This window comes from Vicia villosa, linkage group LG1 (assembly GCF_029867415.1).
Source record: "Vicia villosa cultivar HV-30 ecotype Madison, WI linkage group LG1, Vvil1.0, whole genome shotgun sequence".
NCBI lineage: Eukaryota > Viridiplantae > Streptophyta > Magnoliopsida > Fabales > Fabaceae > Vicia > Vicia villosa.
In genome coordinates this window covers 45,663,193-45,688,108 of record NC_081180.1, presented here as the reverse complement: position 1 = coordinate 45,688,108, position 24,916 = coordinate 45,663,193, and the positions used below count along the sequence as shown (strand labels likewise).

Sequence of the window (24,916 nt, the reverse complement as noted above, 5' to 3'; positions counted from 1 at the left end):
CGCTTTTTTCTTAAAAGCGCTGTTAAAGGCCCCTTTTAGGCAGCGCTTTTCTAAACAAAATTTTTAAAGAGCTTTTAGGCAGCGCTTCTCTTTTAAAGCGCTGTCTAATGTCCACAAAATTTTTAAATGCATCTATTTAAAATAGGCTTGCCCCAGGTTTTTACCACATTTTGTACCTGCATATATCATTACAAATTTCACATATAAACAACAAAAAAAACTATTTTTTAGAGCTAAGGTGCTAAGATATATATATATATATATATATATATATATATATATATATATATATATATATATATATATATATATATATATATATATATATATATATATATATATATATATGAATAAACTTTGTATTTTTTACATAGCTAAGATGCTAAGAATATATTAATAAACAACAACAAAATTACATCCAATTCAATGAAAACAATTGCATCATCCAAAACATTGTTATTTTTTACACAAGTCAAAAGGATGCTAAATAGAAAACCAAAAACAATCACAAAACAAAATAACAGAAAACCAAAAACAAAATAATATAAAGGTGAAAAACATTCTACATTAGTGTCCATAAAACCATTCTACATTTGCCACGAATGTATTTCAAACGGCCTATATATCACTAAATAATCTATGTAGATAAATCAAATATTGCAACATGCACTTAGCTATACTCAAAATTCTCATCAATTATAGTAAGATTTCAATATACCTATACAACTTTCAACTCAATCATGAATTGACACCAATCCTCCTTAAGTTCATCCAACTTAGATCTTGAGTAAGTAGCACACTTTTTTTTTTTTTTTTTGACAAAGTAAGTAGCACACTTGAAGTCATCAAAGTACTACAAAATAATATAACATGGTATGTTTAAGTTAAAACTATTTAATTATATGAGAAATATGTGTTAAATATTAAAATAACTCTTAAGTTAGAAATCCATACCTTGGACGGAATCTCTATTTGATTCAAAAGAAGAATTTCTTTCATAAACCGCAACATGTAGAAACCGCAACCTACTTCATTACGCTGCTCAGGACACTACACATGGAAAGAAAATATGGATAAGGCCTAAGTTTTATCACGTATCATCACTATTTATATAATCAAAATTGTGATAATTAATCAATATACCTCCACTCGAATCCATGTGATGTTGTTGGCTTTACTCTTTGGTACTTGTATAAGAAGATAGTTGAGAATAAACGTTAATAATACTATATAATAAGGAGTGGATATCAATTCACATAAATAGTTGGCTGGATGAAACATTGCTATGAATGGAAATGCATGTTTACAAGAGCAACTATTTTTCTAAAAATATATGTGGATCACAAAAAGTAAATAATTTGAATAAATGAGATTTCTAATAAATAGTTCAATTCAATTCAATTTCTAACAATTGAAAGCCTAACAGAGATTAGAATCCATACATGTGGCTGAAGGAAACCATCAGAATCCTCATCAAGCTCACTCATATCAATTCTTGCCTGCGTAAGTGAAACGTGTACAGCCATAATCATTAGATACCTTCATAAATATTTGATACATTCATCAAGCTCAAGGTACGAATAAACGAGAAAATAAATTGAATGAAAAAGTAAATCACAGAGCCACATAAATAGTAAAGTATCCATGAGAATTAAACAAAAACACAACTAAAATAGTACAAGTTGGAAATGACCTACCGTACGCATCACGTAAAGGTAAAATGGTAGAATCGCAATTCTTCCCTGCTCGTCTTTTTCAAACTTCATGAAGTTAGAAGGACTAAAGAATCATCGGCATTTAGGACCTATTTGTTCTGTACATATGGAGGCAATGTCGAAAAAATCTTCATATTCATCTGTAAGAAACAAGTTAAAGTATACACATAAGGACTACGTCAAGAATAGATTTCAGGTGCAAAGGCAAAGAAGCCAAGTAGCAATCTAATAAAATATATTATAAATCATAACCAAACTTGCAGTAAATATTTAGACCAGCGTCCTCAGAATTGCAAAAACTTGGTACATGAAAGTGCAAAAATAAATGGGAAAAGCGAAATTGCTGTTGTTGGAGTTCTATATATGATTGGTCAACCAAATTCTATTCTAACTGAGGTAACATTATTTTGAAAACCTAAACACCCACGTATACATTTTTAATTAGGACAGAGAAAAATATAATTGTTTAAAGATTATTAATCAAGAGGATTTATATATACTTGCAACAATTTTAGTGGTCACAATACATAAGAGCCATGATAAATACTAAAGCGGAAAAGCATATTGGAACAAGTGAATTATCAGATAAGATTTGTGTCTATGGAACAAGTGAATTTACTCAGGGATGCTGTTCATGATGTAAGTATTCTAATTAGCTTAGTTACACTGAATATATATATATATATATATATATATATATATATATATATATATATATATATATATATATATATATATATATATATATATATATATATATATATATATATATATATATATGCATTTTCAAAATGAACTAGTTATAATTATTACTTACTTGTGGACCATTCTATGCATGGCAGCATGCAGCGAAGAATGCTAGACCTTTGCAACCGCTGAATCAAAGAGAGATAGAACTTTATGGCCCATAAAGCAAGGAATGAATTGATAATATATTAACTTATTGGAGTAGTACAATAATACAATTTATATTTTTCCTGCAAGTCCTATAATATTTCTTGCATTTTTGTTTTGCAAGAAATCACTTTTCTAATTCATCTTTAATACTATTGTTATTTAGACTCGAAGATTAGTTTCTACTTGGCAAGACCAATGAGTATTTTACAGCTTATAGCTTATATGCTCACATTAATAAAATAAAAAGATATATTTGATAACTATTTTTTGTCACAAAATTGTAGTTTTTTATTAACTTTTATCTTTTTAGACGAGCATCCTCAGAATTGCAAAAACCTTTCCTATGTTCGAATTATTTTCATAAAACTGAAGGTTTCGGCCTAACAAAAAATTTTGCCATCACCAATCTCCCCAGTCCTTGCTGACTCCAGAATTCTCTGGAGTACCGCCTCAACCTGGAGAAATACATGATACATATCAGTTTGAAATTTTATTGAGTTGTAACTACTAAATAAATCAAACACCACTGAGCTGAAAATGTGCATTCTAACTACTCAGGTCATGTCCTTTATTGTCAAAAAAAGAAAACTGTTTTGTTTAGTCTCTAGTAACTCAAACACTTTGAAACAGTGACTAACCATGTATGAATTCATAAGAGACTGTAAAGGCAAGAACCAACGGTGACAGAATTATTAAATATACAAGAACCAATAGGTCTAACCACAAAACCTGAGAAGACCCAAATTCATAGACTTCTGACATTGTCATATTCATTATTTGTTTTAGAAGGTATAAGAATCTAACAAACAATAACTTCTGTTGATTTTTACAAAGAAAAAGGTAACTTATAAATTAAAGGCATACTAACAAATTTTGTTCAAACTGTGCAAGCTAAATGATCAGTCTTATGTAATGGCCACGTATGACTTGAAATACTTTTGATATGTTACATGAAAACAAATGTACACAACCAATTGTAGCTAGTGAAATTACAACCAAATGTAAACACACCTGGTCTTTCCTCACTACTATTTCCATTTTTAACTTTGGCAACAAAACTGTCTTCAGAAAATTCAGAGCCTGTGAAGAATACACCATTAATAAAAGACATTGCGGTTAGGACCTATAGGTAATATGCATAATAAAGCAGAACACAATAATTCAGTGCTGCAGGAACATATCAGAAGCAGCTTGTATCGCGTTCTTAGCAACGAGTGCGGTGTAACGAGCCGTCTTGGGCATCTTCATACGCCAGTAATAAGTAAGTGCTGCAGGAACAGCACCAAACATTAAAATCAAACGCCAAACGTAATCAAAAGCCAACACCAAACATCTATACCTAATTACAAGTTTGAAAATATTACATAGAGTTGCCAAATATTAATATCTACAATCACATACTTAATCACCACCTGAATATCATCATCCAGCACAAACAACTAGTTCTCATCCAGAAAAAACATTCATTAACAAATCATGTCAAAATTAGGTATACAAACATTCATATTCTAATTGCAGAAAATTGAATTTGAAAACACATAATTTAGGGAAAATATCAGAACCAGTAGGTTTAAAAGTAAGAAATACTAAATTTCAGAACACGAACAATGTCGACAAAGAACGAAAAAATAGTTGATAACTAAAATTCAGTTTGATTCTGAACCAAATCCAAACAATAACCTGAATCAAAAACTGAAGCAACATCAGTATAAAATTTAAGCTGCAAACCTGAATCGATTTTGGAACTGTAACTTAGCATGAATCAAGTCGAAACTTTGCTTGAAACCAAACAGAGCCGAGTGAAACCCATTCTGAATTGAAAAAAGTTCTGAAACTAAAACATCACATAAATCCGAATCTTGAGCACAAAACTGAAACCATGAATCCTGAATCGAAGAAGCTGGAAACCGATTGAATCAATTATTAAGGTCAAAGAGAAACTTCATTGGCTCATGCTGGAGACGGAGAAAGAAGGAGAAAGGTGCGACGAAGCTAGGTTTTGCCAAAAAGAACCTTCTGCGTTTTCTGCTTTTTCAGAAGAAGAAAGAAAGTAAAAAATAGTAATAGATTTATACCTTCACCGTCGCTGTACATGGCCGGTGAAGTAAAATTGTGAACCAAACCCTTACCCTAACCGATAATCCGTGAACGAATTTAGCAATTTCAAATTTGTTTGAGCATGAGAGATGTGGTTTTCGTTTCTTTTGGTGGAGAGCGTTGGTGGAAGACGGAGGGGAAGCGGAGACAGAGGTGTGGGCTTAGGGTTTTTCGCGTGAGAATAGAAACAATGAAGAAAGAAAGAAGAAATAATGAATATAATCTATTTTATAATTTTAATTTTAAATGACTTTAGGCAGCGCTTCTTGTCTAATGTGGGTCTCTAGCAGCGCTTTTGCTAATATGGCCTTTTAGTAGCGCTTCTTACGTGGGTCTTTAGCAGCGCTTTTGATAAGCGCTGTCTAAGGTGGGCCTTTTAGCAGCACTTTTCCACTTTTTCGTACATACTTTTCGTGTTTTATTTTTTATTCAATTTATAGCAGCGCTTTTGGAAATAAGCGCTGCCTAAGGTGAGCTGCCTAAAGTCATTTTTGGCGTAGTGACCACAACCTAATAAGGCCAGGATGGGTTGGGGTTCTACGGCCAACTCAGCTTCTACAGTTCAATGAAAGTAATAATGTCTTCGCTACGAAACATGCTAAACATATATTACCAACAAGGAACCTCCACTGAGCGGAAGGATTCTCACGTGCACCTGCACATGACTATACCCTCCACCTAATTTCTTATGTGTACTTAATCCGGGTTAGGATTTGTCCATAATGTATCACTTGTAACAGAACCACGCAAGTAACAGAACCAGAACCACACATATAACAAAAAATGAAATGAAAAATAAAGCAAATAGAATTAACCCTTCCTTTGGAAACAATAAAAAGATGGTCCCCAGTGAAGTCGCCATTTTTCTGTCGCGGGCGAAAAATCGTTGTCTTTTTTCGGGATGAGACACCTGATGCCTTCTTTGGGCTCGAGTGCTCAAAAAAATGATTTTTCTTTTGTACCGACCAAACTTTTTATTATTTCCAAAGTAGGAAAAGGAAAAAAGCTGCAATAACCTAAAAGTGGGGGGAGAGATCTTGGGTAAGAGGGTTGGTTATACGAAGGGAAGGTATTAGCACCCAACATATCTATAGTACTCTATAGGTTTCTTTGCTTTGTTTTTTCATTCCATGTTATTGAGAGGTTCTTGTGAAATAGGTGGGACCTAAGGTGTTTGTTTGATTATGCTCGCAAAGATCATCGCGATCCTCTGCATACATATCCCCTAGAGGGAATCAGAGCATCTGTAGCTCGGGGTCTACGGGTGCTAAGGTTTGAATGGTTTGAGGGAGAAGTTTTGCTCGCCAAGGATACGACCTTGTGCCTAATTATTGTCAAAGGGATGTTGAGAAAGTCAGAGCAATCGTAGTTCCCACTTATGCTAGTGGAAGCAAAGGATAAGAGACAAATGTCATCTAAATGTTCGATGTATCTAATCTATATCATCACATACATCTGTTTGTTTTTTGTTTGAAAATCTTTTCATTATAAGCCCTGGGCCATGCCGCTTATGGTGCTTAGAATGATAAAGATGTTTTTGTTGTTTAACCAGCCTTGTGGCAAAAACTTTCAATGAAGTCAGCCTTGTGACAAAAAGTTTTGATTAATCAGCCAGCCTCGTGGCAAAAGTTTCAATGAAGTCAGTCTTGTGACAAAAACTTTGATTAATCAGCCAGTATGGTGGCAAAACGGTTTGATTGATTAGCCAGCCTTGTGGCAAAAAAGTTTGATTGATTGATTGATTGATTGATTGTTTGTGATGATATAGAAGAGATACTCCTATCATAGAGATGATAAATGTCTAATCTCCTAGGGTATTTGATTTGGATATTGGGGATGCTTATAAGAAGCCCGTGGGTCCTTGTACGAAGCCCAAGAGGAGGCTATCCGAGGGTCCTTGCATTGTAAGCCCAAGAGGAGGCTATGGGAGGGACAATCCAGGATCCTTGCATTGTTAGCCCAAGAGGAGGCTATGGGAGGGTCACTCGTTTGTACAAAGCCCAAGGGGAGGCATGGTATAGTTGGTCTGAGCTCTTAGAGCGATTTCACCGGGAAACCATACTCTATGTCCTAACCTAAACTAGTGGAGATTCTTTGCACGAAGCCCAATAGGAGGCTATGGGGAACCTAGTGTCGTACTAAGTTGAACAAGCACATATAACACAATCACAAATATGAACAAACATGAACAAGTATGAACAAACATGAACAGGTATGAACAATTATGAACAGTTATATATATGACAAAGTGTGTGTATATAATGGAGTTTATGAAGGAAATATACCTGTAAGCATGATCCATTTGTATACACAGGGCTCGGGACTCATACTCGAGGAGAGGTCCACTTGAATTTATTCGAAGCTATGTAAACAGGTATTCACAAAAGGGCTTGGGACTTATACCTACATGGAGGCCCGTGGTATTTTTGGGAAGATTTAAAGAAACCTTCATTTTTGATTTGTTATTCAAAGTTAAAAAACAAACTGATCGAGGTATGTACAAAAAAGGGTGTACAATGAAATACCTAATTTCATGTACAGGAATGGGTATGTACAAAAGGGGCTTGGGACTTATACCTACGTGGAGGCCCGCTGTTTTATTTACAAAACATGGTTGATTGTTTATTTACAGACGCGTTGTTTGAAAAACTGTTTGAAAGTTTTTGTTTTTGAAAGAGTTTTCTATATAAAGAAAAACTTGTATAAAAGGAAAAAAGGAGTGGGTCTTATACTCTCTAATATTCGAGAGGCCCCACATCGTTTTGAAAATCAATTGATCAATTAAAAAGATTTAATCAATAGTTTCAAAAAGAAATGGTTTATCGTTTTTGAAAAGAAACGCAATCGCTTGTTTTAAAATGATTTGAATTTTGAAAGGAGTCAAATTAATCAAGATAAACAAAAAGATTATCTTCAATTAACACTTAGATGATTAGGGTTTTCTCCAAAAATAATTACAAGTGATTAAGTTTGAAAATCAAATGAAAAATAATATTTTAAAAGTATTAAAAATACTTAAAAACAAGTCATTTTAATCTTATTTTAAAAATGTATCAAATAAATATTTTTTGATGATTTTTTTTTATATTCTTAAAATATATATGTTAAACAAGAAGTGTGTAAAAAATGAATGAAAAATGAATTAATTTGATGTATTAAATAATTAAATGAAGTTGTAAAAGAAAATGAAAGAAAAATGGTTGTAAAAAATATGTTTTGGCCCCTAGAGGTGTTGAACTCGTGACCTGAAGGTTACCACTCAAAAACAATACCAACTGGACCACGCGCGTGGTCTGATTACCAAAGGCAGAGATTTGGTTATATTTCAAACTTAATTTTTGAATTTCCTTCGCAAAAAATGGCGCCAAGAACACCATCCCCATTTGAATTTGAAAATCTCTGAAACTGAACCAAATTGATCAAGTGAAGGGTCTATCTCACTCGTTTTTTCACAAGGAACATGATGGTGACCTTTAATTTCATTTATTTTTACCCTAAGATCATTGATTTTCTGATGAACACGAAGAACCCTAATTTCTGAGTTTCAATCTGAAATCGTGTATGTGCAAGTTATGATGCAATTGATTGAGGGTTAATGATCCTCATAGGTGCAGAAACAAGATGGTATGCTCACATTTCATTTATGATGCGTGCAAATATGAGTTTGAAGTTCAAGTGACTTACCTTCAAAAACGGCAAAAGTGAGAATCGAATTCTGCAAATGAGGAGTTCCAGTTGTTGTTTCTTGATCTGAACACCTTCAGTGGACCTTATGGGACATGTTTGGATGCCTGGAACAATTTGAAAACCTCTTGATCAATCCATGGTACTCAATCTGCAGTATGGTTCAAGTGAGAATCAAGCTTAGTGATTTTGGTGTTTCAGATCATGTATGATGGTTGGGACAGTTCATATGAAGTATATGGATGATGTTTAGAAGGTTAGTTTGGACAGAATTTGCTTGGTATGGATTTTGGCATGATAAGGCTAGTGTTATGCATATTTGGAGATGAGGTGATGATTCTGAGTTTTGGGGTGATTTGAGGTGTGTGAATGGTTCAAACACATCATATATGATGTTTATGAGATGTTAGAATCATTACTTTGGCCAGAATTTCAAGGGTTTGGAGGTTGGGATTTCTTCCTCACTTTGAAACTTAAAACTTGCAATTCAAGAAAGAAAGAGAAAACCTATCTTTTGTGAGGTTTTGGTGTGATTTTGAATGAGGTAAGGACCTCTATTTATAGGCCAAGAGTTCTGAACTCAGAACTTTGCAAGTTGCCCAAAGAATGGTGATTTGGCATTTGGAGATAGAAAGGAATCTTGCCATTTAATGCAAAATGGTTAAAGTGACTTAACCATGGTTATTTCTCTAAGCTTCTTATCTCCTTCCTATCTGATCCCAAATCAGAAAATATCTTCTAATTATTGCATTGGTGTGTCATTACTTGCATTATTTGGTAAAATAGTTCATAACTTTGGCAAAATGACTTGAAATTTCAAGTGAAATGGTCACTAATGGCAAAATTCAAAGCCATAGCTACACTCCATATTTTTTCATGCTCTTAGACATTTTGGAAAGCTCATATTACACACTTCAAAACCTTAGTTGAAAGTTTCTTCAAGATCTTTAAGGAAGTGGGTGAAAAAGATCCATGAACTTTGAGAAAAATGAAGTTTCAAGTGAAATTTTCCAAAGATGCCAACTTTGAAGCTCCATATCTCTTAAATGGTTGATCTTATGGAAAAAATTTATATGTGTCAAAGTTGTTTATTGGATCAAAATCTACAACTTTCATGTTGGAAGTTTTTTTCAGTTTGTAGGTGAAATTTTGAGAAATTCCCTTCCAAAGTTTGGAAAAAACCATGAAAAACACAGAAAAATTTTCCAAGTATGAAAGTCAAACTTTTGACTTTTTTATTCTTGATTGATTTTCTTGATTTTTCTTGATCAAATGACTTCATATATCATATATTGATGATTCAAAACTTCAAAAGTCATGGTTGACCAAAATTCCCCAAAAGTCAATGGTGATCTTGTACAGTTGACTTTTTCAAACGAATCGCGTTTCTGGAGATTTCAAATAAAACAGGCTATCCTCACCAAATGAATAGTATGAATGGATCACATTGAAGCATTAGAGGATATTGAGCCATGGTTTGAGTTGTGGCACCATGTCCTGATTAAAAAGTCAGTTGTTCAGTGAATTAGGTCAAAAACCCTAATTGTCGACCAGATGAAATTGATGACTGTGGATCTTGAATTGAGATACAATTTCCATTGTATATTGTCATAGGGATTATTTGAGGATTATTGAAACCTTTGATTGACTCCCTGGGGATTTTTAGGGTTTCCCAAATGTGATCCCTGATTTCAGTCCCTGATAGTTCAAAACCCTAATCTGAGGATTTGAAATTTCACTGTTGATCAATCTTTGTGTAGGAGATGTTCTGAGCCAATGGATTAGGTCAAAATGATGCACTTGGGGTCTTGAGGTCATGTCCCAAGTCATTAGGTCAAATTCTGAGCAAAAGTCAAGAGTATGCTGTCTTCAGTCAAAACCCTAATTTGGTTGATTCAAAGTCTTTGAGCTTGTTGAAATGAATCTCTGAGGACCAAATGTTGATTGTTGATGAAGATAGTTCTTTTGAGATGAAGGGAGAACAAAACCCTAATTGATTGTTACTTGTACTGATGAGTGATTTCCTGATCAAATCCTGCTGAGTCACAAGTAACAAACACAAGCTATGCAGTTTGTTAGAGATGCAAATGATGCATATGCAAATGATATGAGGTGGTATCTTAGGTCAAAAATTGGGGTATGACACACCATTAGGAGTCACTTGCCCTTGTTCGGACAAGCTTACCTGTATCGAAGGAATTACCTGCCATGGAAAAGATTCACCTGTTCGGAGACTCACGACTCGAGGGTCGGAGAAGATAGCATGTCAAATATTCACGACTCGAGGGTCGGAAAACAACCTATCACAACACGAGGGTTGGAAATTTACGACTCGAGGGTCGGAAAACACACCTATCACAACACGAGGGTTGGAAACTGGGCTTTTGTAGTATGTGAATGCACTCGATGATATGCATATGCTAATGCTTATGTATGTATGCTGATGCAATCCTAAGATTTTATCTCCTTAAGCCCATTGAACTTATTTAAACCATGTTTACACCTATACCATGACTATGTTTATGCTGGCTTCGTAATGTTTATGTAATGCTTATGCTTATGCATATGCGTAGTTTATTTATGAGTGAAATGAAACAACAAGGTTGCTATCACCGGTAAGGTTACCAGGATACGTCAATCAGGTGATCAGGTGAATATGTCTGTAAGGTTGTTATCATCAGTAAGGTTACTGGCATCGGTAAGGTTACCGGAAACATCAATCAGGTGATTGGGAAGAATATCTCAGTAAGGTTACTGGCATTGGTAAGGTTACCGGAAGCATCAATCAGGTGATTGGAAATAAACCAACAGTAAGGTTACTGTCATCGGTAAGGTTACCGGAAGGCATCAATCAGGTGATTGGAAATACACCAACAGTAGGGTTACTGTCATCGGTAAGGTTACCGGGAAGCAGGTGGATAGTATAGCTTAGCACCAGAGTTTTGAATTGGATGTCTTGATGTATGGGGTAATGCTTATGCTCATGTATATGTTGAGTGGAACGAAGTAATGTCTTCTGTAAGACTACCTGAAAAGGTTTTTGGAATGGATGTGAATATTTGTCTTAAAGAAGACTATCTGAAAAGATTTTTGGAAATGACGACGCTCGTCTTAGCAAAGACTACCTAGAAAGGTTCTTAGAAACAGACTGTCTTAAAGAAAACTACCTGAAGAGGTTTTTGGCAAGAGAATGTCTTAAAGAAGACTACCCGAAGAGGTGTAATGTATCAACCCATGTATGTAATGCATGATTTATGTATTTGCATGATGCTCCAATGCTAGGTTGTTGGTAACCAAGAGCGTATATAACTTGCTAGTGTTGTAAGGTCGTTGGATGCTAGCGCGACTTCCTAATCCCCGTTTTTGAACTTTGAAGATCGTAGTTAGGAGAAAGATCTGTAAAGTGTGGGAACACCTTTTTCTTTTGTTCTACGCCTTGCCCCGGTTTGATCCTTTGAAATACTCCACGCCTTTGATTTTCGAAGTTCTCCATGTCTTTAACCTTTTGCAGTTCGTATCTTTAACCTTTTCGAGGATCACTACACCTTTAACCTTTGGAGGTTCTCCACACCTTTAACCTCTCGAGGTTTTCCACACCTTTAACCTTCCTGGATTCTCCACACCTTTAACCTTTGGATGATTCACCTTATGTAATTCTCCACACCTTCACCTTTTTTGGAACTCTCCACCTCTTTCGAGATTCTCCATGCCTTTAACCTTTTGGGGCTCTCCACACCTTTAACCTTTGAATTGTTCACCTTATGGGTTTGATACCCCATGCCCCAATGTTTAGTGGAAAAGGATGCCTATAATCTCCAAGCCATGAAGGAAGTGCCCCGAGAAATAACCTTGTCGTATGCTTCGACGTTTAGATTGAAAGGTATGCCCTTGATCTCCAAGATATGGAGGGTTATCCATAGTGTTCTATCCTTTTGAATTTAAATTCTTCCCATGTTTGACATGCCCCTGTTTGTTATTGTTTCGAGATGTGACCCCAAGTCGATTGATCCTTAGGATGAATGCCCCTAGTCAATAGGATGTTCGATTGCATGCCCCCTGTGATCCTTGAAATTTTGCCCCTGTTTAGGAGAACCCCCTAGATGTGGTTCCCCCATTCCAGAGTCTTTATCAGAAAGGATCACCTTTGATTAACCCATTTCGAGATCTCCTCGATGCCAAGTGTATACTCGCAGATGACGTTGTACCATTTGAGAAGTAACTCCAATGCAATGTGTATGCAAGTTTTGAAATCAAAGTCCGTTATGAATTAGGACTGGATGTTTATAAATGAATGCTTGAAGAAGCATAGTGATTTAGCGATAGTTTTAACAAACTTTAGGAGTCAGTATAACAAAATCCTGCTTAATATGCTTTCGCAGTTAACCTTGCCTCAATTAGGACTTTTGAATGTTGTAACTTGGCCTGGTTCATGTTTTAAGAAACAATGGATATAAGGCTCAAAATTTTATTTATCCCTCCCCTTTCTCCTTGATATTCTCCAGATCCTAAAAATTCGCCTAATCCAATGAATGTGCTTTGTTCGTAAGAGAATCAATTTTGATGTTGAGCAGAAGCCTTCAGTAGAGATCCAAGCACCGATAAAAAACGTTGTAAAGATCCAAGCATTGACGTGAAGCTTCGATGACTTAGCAGTCACAAGATTATCCTTCGTATCTCGCCTTTGTTTTGTTTTTATCCCTTATTTTTGCAGGAGCCAAATCCTTTGAATTTGATTCATCGGGATGCCCTAATTTTTGCCTAAGTCATTTTTGTTTTCTTTTGTGAAATTTTCCATTTTGACTTAGCGGGCGCTCTTTTTTTCTTTTTTGAATGCTCCTTGGACTTTGAATGTTGTGACTGCCGTATTGACTTTGATTTGTAAGCTTCGCATTTGATACTTCCTCGATCTTGAATGATGTAATGATGAAGAAGATTGTTATGAATGTTATCTCCATTACTTCCTCATTCTTGGCTAAATACGAGGAAGAAGATGTGCTTGAACCTTTGCTTTGCTTGATCCTTTGCTTTAACCTTGTTTGGATTGACTGATCCTCTTGACAACCAAAATACACCATTGAATTAATCGAAATCTACCCTGCCTCTGGTTGAAATCAAGGTTTATTTGAGAAGTAGAAACAAACTCCAACTCCTGGCTCGAGGGGGTAACGAGGGATTAACATCCTTATATCTCCACTGTTTGGGAATTGAAGCAATGCCTGTACATCCTCGGCTCGGTCTTACCTTGAAAGCATATGTTTAGCGAGACTTAGTTATTTGTATTCGTCATTCTCCCTTAAGTTTGTTAATAACCCTAAATTTGAAATAGAATAGAATAGAAGCGCGCGAGTGAATCGATTCCAAAACCTGTGTAGTCATCCCATTAGAATTTCTAATCTGAAGGTACCACTTTTATCTTGAGTAACACTTAGCAATCGTAGGGATTGAAATTCTGAGCGTGGCAAAACCTATTGATCATAGGGGTAATCTCCTTTGTAAATCCGTTGACCTTGTTTTACTCCTTAGTTCATGGACTTGTGGAAGTAAGGGTAACCTCGAGTTCTCCTTGGACATGTCAAACCTATTGGGAATAAATCGTTAGCGATGGGTTTTCGTTGTATCGGAACTTCATGAGTTTCCTTTGACTGAACCTCTTTTGCTTTTCCTAAGGATAGTATCACCTATTAGCAACCTTAAGCGTTTGTAAGCTGATGTAGAAAATGTATGACCCTTTTGCCCCTTGGTGGGGAGTTCACATATGTCGCCTTTCTCCCATCGTAGTTATGCATCTTCGTTTAGGATTTTGCCCCAGTTGGACTAATCCTTGCCCCCAGGTTATCGTAGAGCGTCCTTGTAAGTTTGATATGTTCTAAGATGAACCCCTTTATGACTAGATACATCTTGAGTGTATCTATGAGGGAACTCTTTGTTGAACTAATCCTTGCTCGATGACAACCTTTATTGTATTTATAATCCTGTTGCGAAAAGGCATGGACACGTGGAAGGCATGGTGAAAGACATCCTTTTTTCTTAGACCAAGGTCGTTCTCGATAATTTATCCTCCTTTCTCCATAGTCTACGGTCCTTTTTCTTTGTGAGTCTCGGGAAATCGGCTAGCACGGTAAGTGTGGATGCGGGCGAAGATGCGAATGTAAATGTATGAATGCATGGAAATGCAAAATGTACGCGTATGCGAGAGACTCCTTGTATTGTAACTTCGTGTATACAATGCAGACGTGTGACATATGATCCTAGGGATAGCCCTAGAGGCAAAATTGGACCCTCGTGGAATCTTTGCAGGATAAATGTTATGACACGCTAAGGGAAATCCCTTAGATTCGAGAGTATGCAGAAGGTAGCGGCTGGTGACCGTTCAAGACAGTCACCAAGTCTCATGGCCATCGAGAGGCCGATCAACGTGTACCAATGACGTTGTCCTTGGTGGGAAGGTTCTCTATGCGGAACACAACCTATCTAAGGACGATATCAGATGAAGGGAAATCCCTACAGGCTAGGGATGAAAGATGTATAGATGGAAATCTAAACCCTACAAGTTAGAGGGTGCGCGGGAATAAGCATGGAGTGACCGTTCAGGACAGTCACTAGATCTCATAGCCATCGAGAGGCCAATCAAACGCATGCTAATGAAGTTGTCCTTCGGGGAGGGACGCGTCGTTGTAAAAACACATGGACATAAAAGAAAATCCCTACAAGCTAGGGAATTCGTAGAGGCAAGCACGGAGTGACCATTCAAGATAGTCACTGAATCGCATGGCCATCAAGAGGCCAATTGACGTATGCTAACAAAGATGTCCTTCGAACGAAGGATGCGATTTTAGAAATATAATCCCTACAGGCTAGGGAACGCGTAGGTGTAAGCACATGGTGACTGTTCAAAGTAGTCACTAGATCGCATGGCCATCGAGAGGCCAGTCGACGTGCGTAAACGAAGATGTCCTTCGTGGGAAGGACACGTAGTTGTAAGAATACAAAGATATATAAGGAAAGTCCCTACAGGCTAGGGAGTGCGTAGATACAGGCGCGGAGTGACCGTTCATGACAGTCACTAAGTCTCATGGCCATCGAGAGGCCAATCAACGCGCATAAAGGTAGATGTCCTTCGTGCGAAGGACATGGACCTGGAAATAGAGTCCCTGTAGGCCAGGGAACGCGTAGGAACACCTGCAAAATTAGAATGCAAGGCACTCGCAGTACATAAATTGCATATATAATAAGCACGTAAGCACATAAGCCCTAGGTTCATAGGTTCGACGTAACGGCTTAGGGTGCCTACCCTTCCCATTGGTATGTTCTAGAAGGTCTCATGGGATCGTTCGTAGCCGCCGAGACTTTTTGTCTCTTTGGATTTTGGAACAACTCATTGGTCCATGAGGTTCGAGTTTTAGGGGTAGGTTCCCAGAGAGATAAGCCAAATACCAAGTCCAGCCCTCAACAAGGTCAAGCCTCGTATCAGACCTTCCCGGATATTCAACCCACTCTTAGTGGAATTATAATAAGACTCGTAGGCGATGTAATTCCCCTCTGGTCATTATTATAATTCCCACGCTTAGGCTTAACAACAATATATACATATCCCAGAAAATACAGTAAAACAGGTAATAATTAAATAAACATTTAAAAATTACTGTAAAAGACAATTACTGTAAATGAAACCATAAATAAATAAAATAAATAAATTAAATTAAATATTTAAATAAAGAAAAAAACCCAAATCCTAGTTCACAACCCTAGTTTTGGCAAATTAGCCAAACCCTAAAAATAATTCGCCAAACCCTAATTGATTCGCCAAAACCTAAACCCTGTCAAAACCTAAAGGAGCATAATAATTTACAGTTTTGTTATCACTAGTCCCCAGCAGAGTCGCCAGCTGTAGCAACCTGCCCTAAAGATTAAGATTTAGAGTCGCCACCTATTCTGAAGGGTGAATAGGAAACCCTACGCAATTTAGAGATCGGGGTAAGTTATTATAATCAGGTCGAGGGAAGGTGTTACGCACCCTCAACCCTTTCCTAAGGTTTTATGTTAAGGCAAAGGTTTTATGACTAAAATTTAGATTCAATAGCTAAGGAAATGAATAGGGCTAAAATTGAGATTTGAACTGAATCGAGATTTTAGGGAGGGGGACTCGCCTTGGTTATCCAAGTGCCTACGTATCTCCTTAGGGAGAATCAGAGTCAACGTAGTTCGGGCACAGGATTGTACGCCTTTGAATTGATTATGGAAGTGTTTGAAGGCTTTTTGACTTGCCTGTCGCAGTTTTGAAAGTTGTGAATTGAAAAGGATGAACATCCGTAGTATCGTGGTTTAGTGTTTTTTAGATGTTTTGGGCGTACAACCCTGATTTGATATGGCACCGTTAGATGCAGTGATCAATAGATTTGATCAGTATAGCTAACGGATTAAGGGGCATTGCTGGTTACTCAGATCGATAGATTGATCGTCGCGGGCAGCAAATTGAATGTTTTAATTTTATGTATTTTTCATCTCTTGCCTAATGCGACTAATAGATTTAGTCGGGTCGAGAAGAGAATTAATTGAGGGTTAATGTTTTATTCTTTTATCTCTCGTCTAATGCGACTAATAGCTTTAGTCGGGTCGAGGAGAGAATTAATCGAAGGTTAGTGTTTTGCCAAATGGGCAATGGGATCGAGCAAATCCTAATAGTCATAAACCTATCTAGGATTTTTATGATTTTTAGTAATTAAAATTAATTAAAATAATTAAATCGATATAATCGAAATAATCAGAAAATATTATAATCCTAACCTAATCCTAATTGTATTATAATAGCCTAACCCTAATTTAATTACATTATTAATCTAACTTATAAATAATTAAAAATAATTAAATAAACCAAAAATGGTGTAAGAAACCTGGTTTTGATCCCATGTGGCTCTCTTGTGAAGGAGTATGGTATGCTGCAGTCCTTGGAGGCATCCGATCAAATGCTGGTGAGATCCAATGGCTATACGATGAGGTCTATGGCAAGCTTGAGTGGCTGCAGTGCACTAAATCTGAAAGTCAGATTTTGCTTAAAAAATAAAGTGGCACGCCTGGGTATCGAACCCAGGCTCATCATGATTCTCCAGTAAATACTTTGCCAGATGAGCTATGTTCTTATGTTGTTTATAACATGGAAACTGTTTGACTGGAGAATCAATGCTCACGAAATTGCCACGCCAGCTCACCTTCTTCCCCAGCCGCTCCCTCGCGACGGATTCCACCGTCTTCTCCGGCGGGAAGTCCTTCAGCCACCTGCAAAAACGAACGAAACGCGAAAACGAACCGCCCAGACTAGCTAATTTGGGGGCTGCAAGTTCAGTGGTACCCTCCGTTTTCCTTGAAGATGCCTGAAAAACGCTATGCGAAGAAACAGAGGAGCTTGCCCTAACAATGGCGCTCTGAATTCTATGCGCTCAAGCTCACATGTAATATGTTGAATCCACTCTAAATAACATCCTGAACATAATTATACACTTAAAACAAGTTAATGAGGCGTGAGTCAGTAGATACAGATTTGATAAAACTCACCTCTCGTGAAGAGGAGTGGTACTGTTTCCGGCGGTGCCAAGCTTCAGGGATGGTCGAGATAAGTTCTTGGGGATCTCAGGAAGGGATTGAAACCATTAGTTGTATTGGAAATTCGCTGCGATTTCAAAACTCGTATGCCCTAGTTTCTTGCAATTTGGAAAGCTTGGAGAATGCTTTGGAACGCAGCCCTTACCCTCTTTTTTCGTCCCCCTTTCCATTCAGTATGTTGCCATTATTTATATGAACATATTAGGGCAAGAAAAAATAGAAAGAATCCATTCTCTTGACTAAGGGAAAATTTGATTTACAAGTTATATCAAAACCTTCTATTCTTGGTTCAAGTTTATTTTCAGCCTACTTTCACGTGTTCTCAGCCCTTGAGATGGATTAGAATTGATCATAGAATTTGGAAATTTGACCACATAATCTTTTTCTATTAAAATATAATTTTCTTTGATTTAAGTTGAATTTAAATAAATAAATTCAAGAATAAATTCAATAAAAAATATAAAATAGATAAGAATTAGTTTATGGGCCCTAAATATTGTCACAAGAATGTTTGGAAACAAAACCCTAGGCCCATTTAGTGAAAGATTCAAGTTTATTCCATATAACCCTTGTGCATTCCTTCAAAATTTGCCGATTTCAACAAGTCATAACTCTTTCAATTTTTGTTATATGAGGGTGTTCTATGACTTTTTGGAAAGCCCAAAGAGTCCTTTAAAACCTCCTTTTGGTTTCACCTCAATTAGAGCTTCCATGCTCAAGTTATGAGCCTTGACCCAAAAGGTGTCTCTTGTTGACTTTTTGGAGGACCTATAATGTTTTCATCCATATCTCCCAAATGGTGGCTTTCTTGATTTCGGGCCCAACATCAAAGTTGTAGAGGATGAAATTTCCTTGAGAATAGGCTTTGGTTGGGGAATTTTTGATGCTCCATGTGGAAGTTATGACCAGTCAAAGTTGTGTTGACTTTCTCCTATAAAAACCCTAATTTGAACCTTTGAGTAGGAGAGAGTGACTTGAGTTTAACCATTGAGCCTTGAACCCTTGAAGATGAAATAAGACGGGCAAATTTTGGGGTATGACAGCTGCCCCTGTTCAATTTTCTTAAACCTGAAGAGCCAGATAGGCACGTCTGCCTATCGTGATCTAAAGGTAGAAGATGATTGGACACCGAAATGCCCTGAAATTTGCATGGGAAGAAATTCCGTCGGAGATGGGCTTAAGGATGCCACCCAGGGTAAATACCCCTTTTGTGAAGTAGATGTTTCTTGGAAAGAGCCACCTGCTTTGATCGTAGCATAACCTAAGAAGGCAACCTTTGTTTGTTGTTGATGGCGTCTTGGAGAATATCACTGCCGAGGGACTCACGTGATAAACCCCATTGAAGAACCCTTTGTAAAACCCTTTGATCACTGCCGAGGGACTAACACGATGGGTAAACGTAACTATCAATAGCGACGACTCACCGTTTGTGAACCCCACTTACTATAGTTCTAGTACGTTTCCGTAGTTTGTGAACCCCAAAAGGATCACTTGCTATAGCTCTAGCAAGCTCACCTGCACCAATAGGATTACTTGTCATAGCTCTGACAAGCTCACCTGCACCATTTGGATCATCTGCCCTTGTTCAGACAAATTTCACCTGCACCATTTGGATCATTTGCCCTTGTTCGGACAAATTTCACCTGCACCATTTGGATCATTTGCCCTGGTTCGGACAAATTTCACCTGCACCATTAGGATCACTTGCCCTTGGTACGGACAAGTTCACCTGCACCATTAGGATTATCTGCCCTGGTTCAGACAGATTCACCTGCACCATTTGGGTCATTTGCCCTTGTTCGGACAAATTTCACCTGCACCATTTGGATCATTTGTCCTGGTTCGGACAAATTTCACCTGCACCATTAGGAGTCACTTGCCCTTGTTCGGACAAGCTTACCTGTATCGAAGGAATTACCTGCCATGGAAAAGATTCACCTGTTCGGAGACTCACGACTCGAGGGTCGGAGAAGATAGCATGTCAAATATTCACGACTCGAGGGTCGGAAAACAACCTATCACAACACGAGGGTTGGAAATTTACGACTCGAGGGTCGGAAAACACACCTATCACAACACGAGGGTTGGAAACTGGGCTTTTGTAGTATGTGAATGCACTAGATGATATGCATATGCTAATGCTTATGTATGTATGCTGATGCAATCCTAAGATTTTATCTCCTTAAGCCCATTGAACTTATTTAAACCATGTTTACACCTATACCATGACTATGTTTATGCTGGCTTCGTAATGTTTATGTAATACTTATGCTTATGCATATGCGTAGTTTATTTATGAGTGAAATGAAACAACAAGGTTGCTATCACCGGTAAGGTTACCAGGATACGTCAATCAGGTGATCAGGTGAATATCTCTGTAAGGTTGTTATCATCAATAAGGTTACTGGCATCGGTAAGGTTACCGGAAACATCAATCAGGTGATTGGGAAGAATATCTCAGTAAGGTTACTGGCATTGGTAAGGTTACCGGAAGCATCAATCAGGTGATTGGAAATAAACCAACAGTAAGGTTACTGTCATCGGTAAGGTTACCGGAAGGCATCAATCAGGTGATTGGAAATACACCAACAGTAGGGTTACTGTCATCGGTAAGGTTACCGGGAAGCAGGTGGATAGTATAGCTTAGCACCAGAGTTTTGAATTGGATGTCTTGATGTATGGGGTAATGCTTATGCTCATGTATATGTTGAGTGGAACGAAGTAATGTCTTCTGTAAGACTACCTGAAAAGGTTTTTGGAATGGATGTGAATGTTTGTCTTAAAGAAGACTATCTGAAAAGATTTTTGGAAATGACGACGCTCGTCTTAGCAAAGACTACCTAAAAAGGTTCTTAGAAACAGACTGTCTTAAAGAAGACTACCTGAAGAGGTTTTTGGCAAGAGAATGTCTTAAAGAAGACTACCTGAAGAGGTGTAATGTATCAACCCATGTATGTAATGCATGATTTATGTATTTGCATGATGCTCCAATGCTAGGTTGTTGGTAACCAAGAGCGTATATAACTTGCTAGTGTTGTAAGGTCGTTGGATGCTAGCGCGACTTCCTAATCCCCATTTTTGAACTTTGAAGATCGTAGTTAGGAGAAAGATCTGTAAAGTGTGGGAACACCTTTTTCTTTTGTTCTACGCCTTGCCCCGGTTTGATCCTTTGAAATACTCCACGCCTTTGATTTTCGAAGTTCTCCATGTCTTTAACCTTTTGCAGTTCGTATCTTTAACCTTTTTGAGGATCTAGTATGTGAGTAATAATAATTTAATCACTCGAATAACTCGTATTTTTTAGAAGTTGTAATTCGGTGTTTTGTGGAAAAGACTAGTATTCGACTGTGTCGAAATAGCTAGTCGGAGTAGTAGGAGTTATTTGTATTCGATAGGATCGAATACAACTTTTAGTTGTGGTGTCGAAGCCAAAATATAACTTGTATGTTATGGACTTGGGTTGTAATTGGGCGTAGGTTTAAGTTTGGGCGTGTGCATTAATAGCATATAAATAGGCACGACTCGTATAGTCTTGTACGCAACTACACTATTAACAGTAATACCAACTTCACAAAATCAGTTTACAATTTGTCTCTCCTTATTCTTCTCTCATCTTTCTTAAAAACTCTTTTGTCTCCATAAATTGGTATTGTCGCTACCGCGAAAATTAACAGAGTCGCCACTAACATATTTATCCTGAAAAGGAAGGGAATGCCAGCAAACCACAAAACAAAACAACGGTCTCACGATCAGAGAAAAGGGTAAGGGAGTCGGTTACACGAGGGGAAGGTATTAGCACCCCTCGCGCCCATCGTACTCGATGGTATCCACGCTAGTGTCTAAATCTATGGGTGTGTAAGCAAACTACGCTAATTTGGACTAAAATGAATGCAGAATGTAGGGAAAAGAAATGATTGTGCTCGCACGGGCCCTACCCCGCTGCCTACGTATCTGTTTTGCAGAATCAGAGCTACCGTAGCTCGGCTAACTAGTTTCTGTTTGATTTGTATTTTTTAGGTGAACGAGTTACATTCACACTCCGCTGCTCGACCTTTGGAGACTTATGCTTGGGAATGGAGCGGAAATAACAAGCTCTTAAGAAAAGAAAATCAAAGAGTGTGGTTTGTGTTTTAAAAGATACATGAGGAAGACCTAAGCTAAGGGGGGAAAGCTTGCTACCTAATGTTATCATACAAAGGGTGCAAATCTAACTAAACTAACAACCTACGAGAAAAAGGGGAAGCATACAATAATATCACACAAACGAGCATCCGCTCGTAAAGCAAACAAACCAACGGTACTGACCGAATGGTAGAAAAGCGGTCCCGCCATAGCCAAGGGGAGCAGCTCAACCCAAGTCAACCAAGCATTAGACCTCGCGAAAATGATCGGGCCATAGACAAGAGGGCGGACCCCTCTCAGCAACCAAGCCGTCACGGATCGTAAAGGAAAACGGTGCGTGCGTACACCGAGCATCAACGTCGAGCGACGCGAGCTATAGGAAAGGCGGGGGTCCGGCTACATGAACCCTTTTCCTGACATACTCGATAACAAGATCTTGTGCAGGTTCAGAAGCGAGCAACGTGTAGCGTGCGCATACTGAACAGACTCGATGAGACTAGGCGGGGGTTGATTGCTAACCCTTTCCGCGTGCCTTCCATGAGGACTTAACGGAGTGCCATATAGGACTTATTACACCGTGACTCCCTGCCGCAAAGCACAAATATAAACACCAACAAAAACAGAGCCTCTTTCGAGGGCTTGGCCAGATGCATGTCTAGGTCCTACTTCTCATGTTATAGGATGATGCGAGAAAGCGATAAAAGGGATAAGGAGACAATACTGAGCGGATAGAAAATCCGCAATGAGCTAGCAAGCGTAAGCAGAGAAGAAACTTCATGTAATCTAACATCCAGCAAAGCCAGGAGTCCAGCATAAGCGTCAAAGCGATGCGGTGTGAAAATAAATCACAACCGCTATGTAGTGCGTATCAAACACAACCACATAAGCAACCTGCAAGAGAAACACAATCCAGACAATACAGGAATATACATCTCAATGAATGAGAGATCAGGTGACTGACATCGGAAATAAGTTCATGTCCCACAAATAAAGTGGAACACGACGCAAGTCAAGTCGCACCGGAAGTGAATTCGTGTCCCACAAATAAAGTGAAACACGAAGCAAGTCGAATCGCAATCGAAGACTCTCTCGAAGTACCTCGCACATCTCAGCAAACAAATCAGTAGTAACAAGGAAATACGCTCCCGCCATAGAAAACAATAGAAATTAAATTCTAAGTAAAGTCTAAAACAAAATCTAAAAAGAGAAAATTGTTTTTATGTCATTTTATCAAAGAATTAGAACTAAACTATGTAACAAAACAAATAAATTCTAACAAGAGAACATATTACATGTTTTTGTTCATTATCGATTTTATCATGCAAAAACTAACAACAAAATATTCGATTTTTTAATGTTTTTATTACATGAAAGAAATAGGGAACAAGACTAGTTAAAAAAAACTAATTCTAATGTGAATTAAAATGAAACAGAGGGGTTTAAGTGTGAAAATCATAGTGTAGATAGGGAAAAGGGCGCAGGGCCCAGGGATTAAGCCCAAACAGATGGTTTTTGTTCAGTTTTTTCTCTTTAGCCAAAAAATGACTGTGTCGCTGGACTCTAAGGGGAGGTGCGATACATAGTTTCACATGAGGCCCATGGAATATGATCCAACAACAGTTATTCAGATTTTTCCATCAGATTTTATTAATTAATATCTCTCAATCAACATTAAAATCTAACTAAATCTACCAATCACCAAATTAAACTCAGATTAATCAAATTAAACAATAGAAAGAGGATTAGGTTTACATGTTTGTGTCTATTGAGATATCTCACGTTCATCTTCCTCACAACAAAACGGCGCCGGAGCTCATGCCTCTCCTTCTTCAACGTGAATGGCGGCGCATCTCTCCGACGAGAATCTCAACGGCGCGGCACCGTGGACAACACGAGGCTCCTCGCTTATTTCTCCTCTCATCGTTCTCAATCTCTCTTCCTCACAAACTCAGACGCGACGGCGGAGATCTTCTTCTCAGATCAACTTTCGGAACACCGCCACAAACAAGAACGAACGACGAATCTCGGTCAAGCTATCTCCTCATTCGATTCACACTCTCTCTCGTCTATCTCTCCGATTCAAACACCGATTCTCCTCTTTTGCGTTTCTGTATTTCTTGATTTCCTCTCCACGTTGTTGTTTTGATAGCGATTGGAGCGTTGTTGTTGTTATTGTTGTGAGATTGCGATTTCAGAGAAAGTGAGATTGAAGAAGAGTGGATGAAGGTTCAATCAAGAGCTTAAGAATTCTATTACCGATTTCATCTTCTCCTCCTTTCTTTGCTGAAAATTCTGTTACAGGTTTTGTTGAAGATTGAAGAAGATAATCATTGGGAGATGCGGTGAAGATTGATTGATGATGAAGATCCGAAAAGTTTGTTACACGGTTTGTTACTGATTCTTTATCTTCTTCCTTTTTCATTTTTTGTTGTGAACTTCTGTTATCGATCTTTCTCCACCCTCTTTTTTTTGAGTTTTTGTGTATGAATTGCAGAGAGAATGGATTTTCTCTGAGAGAATCGTGAAGAGGTTGAAGAGGTGATGAAGGTGATGTGAAGTGAAGATGAAGATTAGAGTTATGTGAAGTTTTTGGTGAATGAAGAGTGAAGAGTTGGAGATTCCAGATGAGAGAGTTTGTTACGGTCTCTCTTGAATTCTGTTATGTGCTGAGTTTTCTTTACAGTGCAGAGTTTTCGAACCGGTTCATTTGCGGTTTTTGCTTGGTTTAATCTCACACAACTCGGTTTTAATCACACATCAATTCACGGTTTACTACAAGACTGCAATTCTAGCTTGAAGATGGA

The 24,916-nt window shown here is 37.7% G+C and overlaps 1 protein-coding gene across 6 annotated transcripts; it reads right to left on the bottom strand.

Moving 5' to 3' along the window:
* Positions 1–400: 400 nt before the first annotated feature.
* LOC131636397 (uncharacterized) lies at positions 401–4,918 on the bottom strand. Of its 6 annotated transcripts, none has more exons than XM_058907017.1 (9): positions 4,341–4,918; positions 3,624–3,880; positions 2,533–3,067; positions 1,698–1,855; positions 1,443–1,499; positions 1,144–1,179; positions 955–1,050; positions 839–853; positions 401–802 (listed from the first exon to the last, which is right to left on the bottom strand). In XM_058907017.1, exons 4-9 carry the CDS (start codon positions 1,764–1,766, stop codon positions 719–721), a joined length of 357 nt encoding a protein of 118 aa, XP_058763000.1. In that variant the 5' UTR covers positions 1,767–1,855; positions 2,533–3,067; positions 3,624–3,880; positions 4,341–4,918; the 3' UTR covers positions 401–718. The 6 variants fall into 6 exon arrangements, 4 of the variants coding, with proteins under 4 accessions (XP_058763000.1, XP_058762985.1, XP_058762990.1 ...); XM_058907002.1 differs by having other exon boundaries at positions 409–853; positions 2,533–2,590; positions 2,909–3,067; XM_058907007.1 differs by having other exon boundaries at positions 409–853; positions 2,533–2,590; positions 2,949–3,067.
* Positions 4,919–24,916: the final 19,998 nt, after the last annotated feature.